A 9,762-nucleotide genomic window follows, 5' to 3' on the forward strand; every position below is an offset into this window, starting at 1 on the left:
GGCCTTTCTTTACAAGGACTCAATTGGGATCTTTCTAGGTTTTTCTGGATTACTTAAAAGAATAAGAAAATCGCTCTACATGGTTGGATCTTGGTAGGTTTTGGCTGGAATTGAAGAAAAACAAATGCCTAAACACTGGCAATATTTTTGACATTTCTTGTTATGCAAGGACCAAAGAATATTTGATTGATACAGTAACCTTTGGGTTAAATTGCAGCTTCATCCTCCCATAAGAATGTGGTAGTGAGTGAGCTCACAGTTCCATGTCTCATATACTAATTTAAAAAATAAAAATAAAAATAATAAATCTACATAAGGTGGTATCTGAAAATGGAGTTTGATCTTTTTAATAAATCTGATTGCAGGGGGGTATATAATTGGTCTTTCTTCCATTATTTTTAATGAAGTATTGTTTAATTGTTTAAGAGGCCTTATAAGTTGTTGCTGAACGTTTGGAATATGGAAAACTTTACTTGCATAAGTACCTAAAGATGCTGCAGCAGAATAGATGCATCATTAAGAATTAGTTTATAGTTGAAAGAACTAGTCGTTGCTCATCTAATTTTGATAGGTTTGAGCATTTAGGGTTTACATTTTGAGATTTTGGTGATATATCTTGGTGGCTTGTAGAGTGAGGTTGAATGCAGTTTTGGTGTTGCAATTGCATACCTCTTTTACACGCTAAAATATCAGAGGTTGATGGGGAGTGGTTTACATTATTTTTGTAAGAGGTCTTGGCTGAGTTTGATTTTGAAGAAATGGTTTTTCTTAATTTTTGGGAGCCAACAGCTAATAGTGCAGTAGAATCTACAAAGCATATACTTTGAAATCACCCCATACCAGCAGTCAAGAAATGAGAGGTTTCTCGGTAATTTAGCTGATTCTATTTGTGTAAGAAAAGCTCAATCGTCTGCAGTTGCTAATGTAGTCTTGCTTCGCTTATTTTTGTAAATGTTTTGTTTAGTAAAACTCCTTATTCTCGAACATTTCCTGTGTTTTTTGGTTTTATATGAATGGTATATAAAGAAAATCCTATGCTCCGCTCCTTTGCCCCCAAAGATAAAAAGAAACATGGTATTCTATGAATAGTATCTTATTTTGAGATTCTATTCTCTGGTAGGAAACAATGGGTGTTGCAGAGACCCTTTTAGCTTACTTGTGTTACATAAAAATGGATATTTGTGCTATAAGACAATTACTGTATTTTGGAGGACTGCTTCCTCAGGAGGGAGGAGGGAGTTTCCCTTGAAGGAAAGATGAGATCATGGTTAGTGCTCGTCCTGGTTGGTAGCTTGGAACTGTATGCCCAGCTCCCCTTACGGTAGTGAATGTCACTCCTTTGTACCCAATAACATATCCTCCAACCTGCCATCATCACCATGTGCAAAATCTTTAGCCTTTTTATATGGTGTGTGATATAGAGTTGCAAATGACCAAGACATATTTACCTCACCACCAGAATACCACGGGCGCCAGTCGGTGTCGACCCTTAGCTTTAGTTTGTTTATTGCATACCTAGAGGAGGTTACTGGAACTCGTGCATCTGTGTCCCCACTGCAGGTTCATTTAACAGAATGTTTAAGGTGTTAGCTTTGCAGTTAGGGCTGTAAATGAATCAGTCTATACCATTGCTCGTCCGATACTCGCTTGGCTAAACTCAAACCGAGCTCGACTTGTGAAAAAAAAGAAGCTCGATCATGAAAGCAGAAGAAACCCGCTCTATTAGTTTTTTTTTTTGATCGGTAAACAAATTTTTATTGATCAAAAGGGAGACAAAGAGTGTCCAAGTACACGGGACATATACATGAACACGATCACAATGTCTAACTTAGAGATACAAGAAACTCATGAAAAGACCTGCCATGAAAATCAATTACAATCGACCAATGGAGTAAAGTATTGAAAAACAAAATTCTAAGCTCCTCCATTGATCTTTCTTGATCTTCAAAGCATCTTGCATTCCGCTCCCTCCAAATGCACCACCATAGACAAATAGGTAACATCTTCCATATGGATGCAATTTGAGTGTTTCCCCTAATACCTCTCCAAGAGGCTAAAAAATCACACACCCTTTCCGGCATCACCCACGCTAATCCCACCCGTGCTAAGACATCTGTCCATAAAGTCATGGCAACCTCACAATGTAGTAATAGATGGTCAACGGACTCACCACTCTTCTTACACATGTAACACCAATTTATAGCGATAATGCCACGTTTCCTTAGGTTATCTATGGTAAGAATCTTCCCCAAAGATGCTGTCCATACAAAAAAAGCTGCCTTTAGAGGTGCCTTTGTCTTCCAAATGCTTTTCCATGGGAATGGAACTGAGTTGTGCAAGTTTAAGGAGTGGTAGAAAGAGCAAGCTGTGAACACTCCCTTCTTAGATGGACGCCAACATATCTTGTCTTCTTCTTCCCCCAACACACTAGTGGCATACACTAAATCAAAAAAGGCCGAAAGGTCGTCCATCTCCCAATCTTGTGCATCTCTATGAAAAGTGAGGTTCCATTGGGAAGAGCCATTGGAAGAGATAATCAGATCTGCGATAGAAGCTTCTTTCCTTCTTGCTAGGCTATAAACTTGTGGATAAACATCCTTGAGCGTCCGATCACCACACCATAAGTCATGCCAAAACTTTACCTTAGATCCGTTGCCGACTTTGAAGCAAGTAAGTGCTGCATATGTGTCCCACCCTCTTCTAATGTGTTTCCAAAGCCCAACTCCATGAGGTCCACTCACCTCATTAGAACACCACCCTCCCCAAGATTCCCCGTGCTTCAAAGCAATAACGGTTCGCCACAAGGCCTCCCGTTCTTGGTGATATCTCCATAACCATTTGCCAAGCAAGGCTTGATTGAAAGTTCTCAAATTCCGTATACCTAAACCTCCTTCTTTGATAGGGGAACAAATTGTGGCCCATTTCACCAAGTGAAATTTAAACTCATCTTTGATCCCTCCCCATAGGAAATCCCGTTGAATTTTCTCCAGGCGATGAGCCACCTTAACAGGGAGTGGAAATAAGGAAAGGAAATAAGTTGGTAAGTTAGACAGGGTACTTTTTATGAGAGTCACCCGGCCCCCTTTAGATAAGTACATCCTCTTCCAACCAGCTAGTTTCCTCTCCATTTTTTCTATAACAACATCCCAAATGACACATACTTGATTAAACTCAACTTGACTCTACTAAGGCTCATTAGAGCTCACTCGTTCATGCTCAACTTGGCTTGTTAGCTTGACTCAATTACAGCTCGTCCATAAATCATTGAATATATATAATTTATTTCTATATATTTTATAATGTGCAATAGTTAGTATATCGGACTTGGTAGTTTCATTATATACTATAATGTATAACCATATAAGAAATGTATTCATAAAGATGTTATAATTTTATAGTTCAATATAAGTTTATATATTAATTGTAAAAATTTCATTTAATTTTTTGTTTTGTAATTTGGTATTTTTAATTATTCAATTCATTCAAAATATATATATAAGAGTGCAAACAAAACTCGAGTAATAACTCAACTCGGTTCAAACTCGTTAAAGAGTACAAATAAAGATTGATAAATAACTCGACTCGGCTCGGCTCAAGTTCGTGTTTGATTAGCTCGAACTTGACTCGGCTCAGATCGATTACAGCCCTATTTGCAGTTGGTTGCTTTATTTTCTTTGGTACAATACATGAGAATATTATTTGCTCTATGTTTTTAACTTGCCTACTGCTTTGGTTCATTTATGAATAGAGAAATTCTAAGTGGGTTTTCTTTGGAATAAGAGTTCGTAGAGGGATTTACTAGAAAGCTCATTTAAAGATGAGGGCTTACCTGTATATCCATAAACTAACTCCACTTGATATGAGCCGCTTGATAATGGGTAGAATTGTGGTCGGCCTGTCCTTCCATCCAAGGGAGCTGCAGGTAGTGCAGAAGCAAAATTTGTTAGGTTACACCAGGTGACACTATTAGTCCAAGACAGCTTGTTTCTTTTATTTGCATTCATGCCTTGAAACAGAACCATCATTGCCAATGTTTACATTCAATAGGTAAAAATACTTGTATAGATAAAGTCACGCATACCTGCAAGCTGCCCATTTTGTAGTTTTTGCATGAAGAGCTGTTTGCACCTTGGCAAGATTTAGGTATGTATTGACATATTGGTCGGAGCAAGGATCAAAATTCTTGACCTATTTTGCAAAGATCAAATATCATGGTATGCAGAAACCACTTTATTTCTCATGTTTTTAAAATGTTGTGAACCAATTTTATTTCCTTTGGACCTTCCTTTGGTTAGTAATGCAACTCTAGATGCACGACCCCAACCACTAGAACTGGTAAATATGAGTAACTCAGTGCGGAATCGAATCTGTAACTCATTCTAAGCCCCTTCTTTTTGACAACCCTGAGGGGTAATTATTTTAAATTAACTCATAGGTAGTGTCAATTGTGACCAAACTTAGTGATATTTTTCTATTGAGATATGATGTTAGTCGTAAGAAACTACTAGTTTTATGAGACTTACACTTGATCCGGAGTTGGGTGCAGATCCATTGCATAAAGGAGCATATATGTTGTATATATCGAGCCCACCGACCTCTTGGTCTCCTAGGCTTTGATATTGCTCACACTTGCTGGAAAAATCACCAGTATCGAAATCGCAATATCTGTGAATTCCGGCATTGGTGTCGTCGGAGTTCAAAGCATGTGTCCAGAAATAATCATATATGCCCAATATACCTGTGTTATCATCTATCCAAGCGTTCCCAATCTGCAATCCATTCAAATATTGCAGAGAAGCCTTGGTGAGTCTTTTATGCTTGGACTACGACATTCGATGCTAGATAGACATACAAACTGACGTGATATTGTCATGTGAGTATCAAGTTGTATATCCTTGTAGTACTAATGTAGTAGATGTAACAAAACTAACTCTATATGCATCGAGTCAGTCATCTTGACATATGTCATAACCCAAGGTAAAACTTCACAAGTTACTCACTGCAATCCCTTTGAGGTTGATTAGTGTTTGATTTGTGATCTTATTCTTTGAGAGAATGGTATAAGCAAGCTGAGGCACGTAATGACCAGCATAGCTTTCTCCAGCTATAAAGAAGTCTCTGTTCTTATACTGGGGAAATCTCTCAAGCCAGTTTAGAAGAAAAGTGTAGGAGTCCTTTGCCGTGCTTTTGTCGCCGGCATTGCTGTAGTCGGCGGAAGTGTTTGAATATGAAAACCCAACTCCAGCTGGGGATTCCAGAAAGATAACATTTGCCACTGCTAATTCAGAGGGGGCATTAGTCCTAATTCCTAGTTCACAATCCTATGAATGAAGATTTGAGAGAGAATAGTGTGTGCTTTTAGGTGGAAAGTGGAAACAGAATGAATTTGCTCACCTTTGTTCCATGCATAAGGATTTTGGTAAAGTGTGTTCCCATTTCTATGGACTCTGAAAGGTCCCAGTTCTTCCATGGCTCCATATCCGAGAGAAGAGCATCCTGGGCCTGCATATATTGATTTTCTTGTAACTTCTGCATGTGAATTATAAATGAAAATGACAGCCAGATGCTGGCTATTGTGGCTTTCTCCAGTTAATTGCAAAGTTGGTTTCTGGCTTTCAAGTTTTGGATTAAAAAAATATATATATAGGAAAGAAAAAGCTTCATGAATTCTTGATTTTTACATAAATTAATCTCTTCGTCCATCTCATGTGAAAATTTTATTATGAGAAAATTCTCTCGACATTTCACTTTCATTGTTATTTCATTACAAACATTAATAAAATTCATAAATTGACCTGACTAGATGGTTGGCTACCAATATGAGTGAGGCTATCTTAGGAGTGACCAATCAAGGCTATCCACGGGGCGGCCACCGGTAGGACAGCTCGATTTGGACTGCCCAAGGGGATCCTAGTGGTGGCCACCAATGGTCAACTTTCTTTCTTTTCTTTTTTTTTTTTTTTTTTTTAATTTTTTAAGAGTTTTAAGAATTATTTATTCGTTAAATGAAACAATTGGAGTGGAAGTGAAATGATATATGTTGGCTTTAATTTGTTGACACGTATTATTCTATACATGATAGTACAATTTGCATAAAATAATGTATTAATTTGCGATTTTAGTGGGTTCTAAATTTCTTTAACATAAAAATTCAGAAAATGATTACGCAAATAACCATTTTGTTTTTTCCGTTTCGAGAGAGGAAGTAAAGCTAATTATTATGTATATAGTAAAGTCCAATGAAACTATGTTTGTAAATAAGGATTCTTATGTAGTTAACAACTTAAGATTTTTGTAAGGAAATGTTTATCTTTTGAATAATTCTTTTTATCAATCACTATTTACTACCCAACACCAATGAAAAACACCCCACAACTTATATATAAAAAAATAAAAATAAATAAAAAATAAAAAAATAAATTGTCAAGTGTGGGGTGTGGGGGTGAATAGTGGCTGATGTATAGCAAAATTCTTATCTTTGCAATTTTGTTTTTCACAAAAATTGAGACAAATGATTAGATGGATTTTTTTTATTATAGTCAAAATTATGTTAATGTTTAAAATATAAATATGTTTAAATTGAAGATAAATTTTTTTCAAAACAATCGCATAAATCATCACAAAGCAAGCTAAATTTAATCTTAAAAAGTGAACAATATTGGACAGTGGCCAAATCCATCTAAGGGCAGTCATTCCCGACCTAGCATTTAAAAAATTCTTCTCATAAGTCACATTTACTATCCTACACTCTACATCTTATAAAAAAATATATTCATACTTTGTAAAATAAAATTATAGCTACAAGGTGTGAGAGTGAATAGTGATTAATGCATAACATTTCTTAACATTTATTTGGGTAATATTACATACGGAAAATAATAAACATACAATTTTTTTAATAATAATTAATACAGTTATATATTAAATATGAGACATTTTTATAAAAAAGAACTTAAAAAAGTAACCTCACCTGCATAAATACTTTTATTTAAATAATAATTGTTAAAAAAATTATTAAAAAAAAAAGGTTATGTTATATGATGAAACATCCTTCATTTGGGTAAGAGAATAATAGCACTCAAATGTCACATTTTTTGCTTTAGAAATCATGTGTTTGGGAGCCTTGTGGGGAAAGCAATATTGGTGACAAAAAAAGAATATGTTGGAAGTGGGGGCCAATCCTGCTCGACTTTTTTTGCATTTTCTGGCTATAATTGCTTGGTGATTGAAGGAAGATTCTGATAACCAAATGATTGAGAGTTCTATTCATTCCACTTTAATAAATGGCACAAACAGCCACCCGCAAAGATGATACCCACTGAAATAATTTTGAAGTATATATATTGAGATTGTGGGGAATGATGGGATAAGGGGATTATGACTTGTGAATATTCTTTTACCATTTTAGAATGAGTGGTTTAGATTGGGATAAGTTGATATGAGTTGAGATTATTTGTAAATAGTAAAATAAAAGTTGAATTATTTATTATATTTTTTATAAAAATTTAAAAAAATTATTTCAGAATTTGAAAAATGTGAATAGTTTATTATATTTTGTGTAAAAATTTAAAAAAATTATAATGATGAGATGAGATGAATCGAAATGAGTTTTGAATTCAAACGAATTAAAATAAAGAAAAAAAAATCAATTTACGTCATTTTTTGTACTATTATTTTTTTTTTATTATCTTAAACTATATAATCTCCTGTCATACATGCTATCATGGTATATTTTAAGTAGTTCTATTTGGCTATCAATTAAAATATGTCGTATCATCTTGCGTGATTTAGGATGATAAAAATAAGATGTAGAACATTTCTCTTTTATATTTTGCATTTAAACTTTTATATTTTTCATTTTTAAAGCTGAAAATTAGAAGATAATGTTATTTATTTTAAGTAGTTGCATGGTAGAATATCCTATATGGTTCGAGGGCTGTATTTTTTCCATGCACAAATGCAAAAAGTATACGAAAAACAAATATATTTAGGAGTGGTTTAGATTTAGAGATGAGTTGAGATGATTTATAAATAGTAGAATAAAAGTTAAATTATTTATTATATTTTGTAAGGGAATTCGAGAAAGTTGTTTTGGGATTTGAAAAAGTTGAATTGTTTATTATATTTTGTATAGAAATTTGAGAAAATTGTAATGATGAGATGAGATGAATTAAAATGAGTTGATGTGAGTTTTGAATGCAAACGAGGTTAGTGATGCAAAGGGTTCTATTTCTATCCTATTTCTACCTTAATAAACTCATTTTCTGTTTTAATAGTTTGGGTGTTGAGGTATTCTCCTGAGAATATCTCACTACTATTTATTATTTTATTATTATTTTTTACTTACTTTTTATTACTATTCTTTACTATTTAATATTCTATCATTTTTTTTTCATTACTTTTTTACTACTTTTCATGATAAGGACTAAAATTGATCAGAAAAGTCGTAAAGAGAAAAAAGGTCTGGAGAATTAATTACTGCATATGCAGATTGCTCGTCCGAGAGAATATCCAGCAATAGCATCTAATAGTATTTCCTAAGGTCCTTTTCCTTCAATATATCATGTACAGATCATGATGATATATCACACGTAACATATTTGCAGAGCCCATGTATTGTGGTTTGTTTTCCATATAATTTGCTCTGTATATAGGCTATGACGATACATGAAAATGATGATTAACTTACCAGTCTTTTACAACTATTTTATAATTCTATTTTAAATAAAAATTAGTTTTGAAAATTTGGTATTCATGATCTTTAATGAATTACCGTACTTATATATCAGTTTATTGCAAAATCGATTGTAAAAGAGTTGTAAGCGTATCGCTATCGAGTGATCAATACACTTTAGTTGATAAGAACATGATGCATCTGGATATGTATAAGCTTACCTCCATTTAACCATAGGACGAGAGGTTTTGTTGCGGAGTTTTGAGAGGACTCCACAAAGTAATAGAACAGTGCTCTCCCAGCTTTAGGATCCACCGTTACATAGCCTGCATACTGATCAAAATCTACTCCTCCTGGTTGTCCTGGCAAGGCCTCAATCTTGTCAGCTTGCATCAACCCGTCTTGGGGTCCGACATACTCCGGCGAAAACTTTCCGGCATCATCATCTAATCCATCCAAGAATTCAGTATGAGGAGGATTTTGGGATTTCCGAGCTTTGATCAACTTGTAAAGGTTGTCTACCTGGCTGCCATTGCAGGAGATGGGAAAAACTAAATGGTGGAAGGAAAGGAGCAGAAGAGAGCTGCAGAGAAGTGAAAGCCTCATCTTCTGATCTTGTTGCTTGAATACAATTGCTTGGATCTTTAAAGGGTTTTTTGGTATATTTTCTTTATATATAGGCAAAGTGAATGACTGTGGAAGCTGAGAATATGGACAAGATACCATTCTTTAGGGCAGGGGGACCATTAATTTGTTGGCAAAATATTGGCTTCTAAATCGCACATATAATGTGGAATTAGGCAAAGCTTTGATTTGACTTTCGCTTGAACTTTTGAGGAACAATATCCATAGATTGATCTTTTTGTGGTCAAGCTTCGTATTCGTGAAATTGTCTCTTTTCTAATTCTTTTGACTCGTTATAAGAAATGAGTATTGAAGTATTAATGGGAAGTATGTATACATGAATGTTGGTATCAATCTATTGCATCTATATAGTTTTAATTGTGCATCTTAAATTGAAGAAAAATAAAGGATTTGATGGCATATATGCAGGGGGGTTCATCTCATGATGTTTGACTGCAAAGCTG

At 34.6% G+C, this 9,762-nt stretch overlaps 1 protein-coding gene across 2 annotated transcripts; it reads right to left on the bottom strand.

The window, feature by feature from the left end:
- Positions 1–1,058: 1,058 nt before the first annotated feature.
- On the bottom strand, positions 1,059–9,329 carry LOC109010312 (serine carboxypeptidase 1-like). Of its 2 annotated transcripts, none has more exons than XM_018991103.2 (8): positions 8,896–9,329; positions 5,395–5,502; positions 5,001–5,275; positions 4,524–4,769; positions 4,082–4,188; positions 3,830–3,916; positions 1,449–1,554; positions 1,059–1,365 (listed from the first exon to the last, which is right to left on the bottom strand). In XM_018991103.2, the coding sequence occupies exons 1-8, from the start codon at positions 9,278–9,280 to the stop codon at positions 1,222–1,224; spliced, it is 1,458 nt and encodes a 485-aa protein (XP_018846648.1). In that variant the 5' UTR covers positions 9,281–9,329; the 3' UTR covers positions 1,059–1,221. The 2 variants fall into 2 exon arrangements, with proteins under 2 accessions (XP_018846648.1, XP_018846647.1); XM_018991102.2 differs by having other exon boundaries at positions 5,001–5,278.
- Between the last annotated feature and the right edge of the window lie 433 nt (positions 9,330–9,762).

The sequence above is a fragment of the Juglans regia genome, chromosome 6, assembly GCF_001411555.2.
Source record: "Juglans regia cultivar Chandler chromosome 6, Walnut 2.0, whole genome shotgun sequence".
Classification (NCBI taxonomy): Eukaryota; Viridiplantae; Streptophyta; class Magnoliopsida; order Fagales; family Juglandaceae; genus Juglans; species Juglans regia.

Excerpts from the sequence above, each read along its gene's own strand:
- LOC109010312 (XM_018991102.2), bottom strand. The coding sequence starts at position 9,280 with ATGAGGCTTTCACTTCTCTGCAGCTCTCTTCTGCTCCTTTCCTTCCAC. Across the intron at positions 5,503-8,895 it reads CGTCCTATGGTTAAATGGAG|GCCCAGGATGCTCTTCTCTC; the intron begins GTAAGCTTATAC and ends CAATATATGCAG. Across the intron at positions 4,189-4,523 it reads CACCCAACTCCGGATCAAGT|GTCAAGAATTTTGATCCTTG; the intron begins GTAAGTCTCATA and ends TTTGCAAAATAG.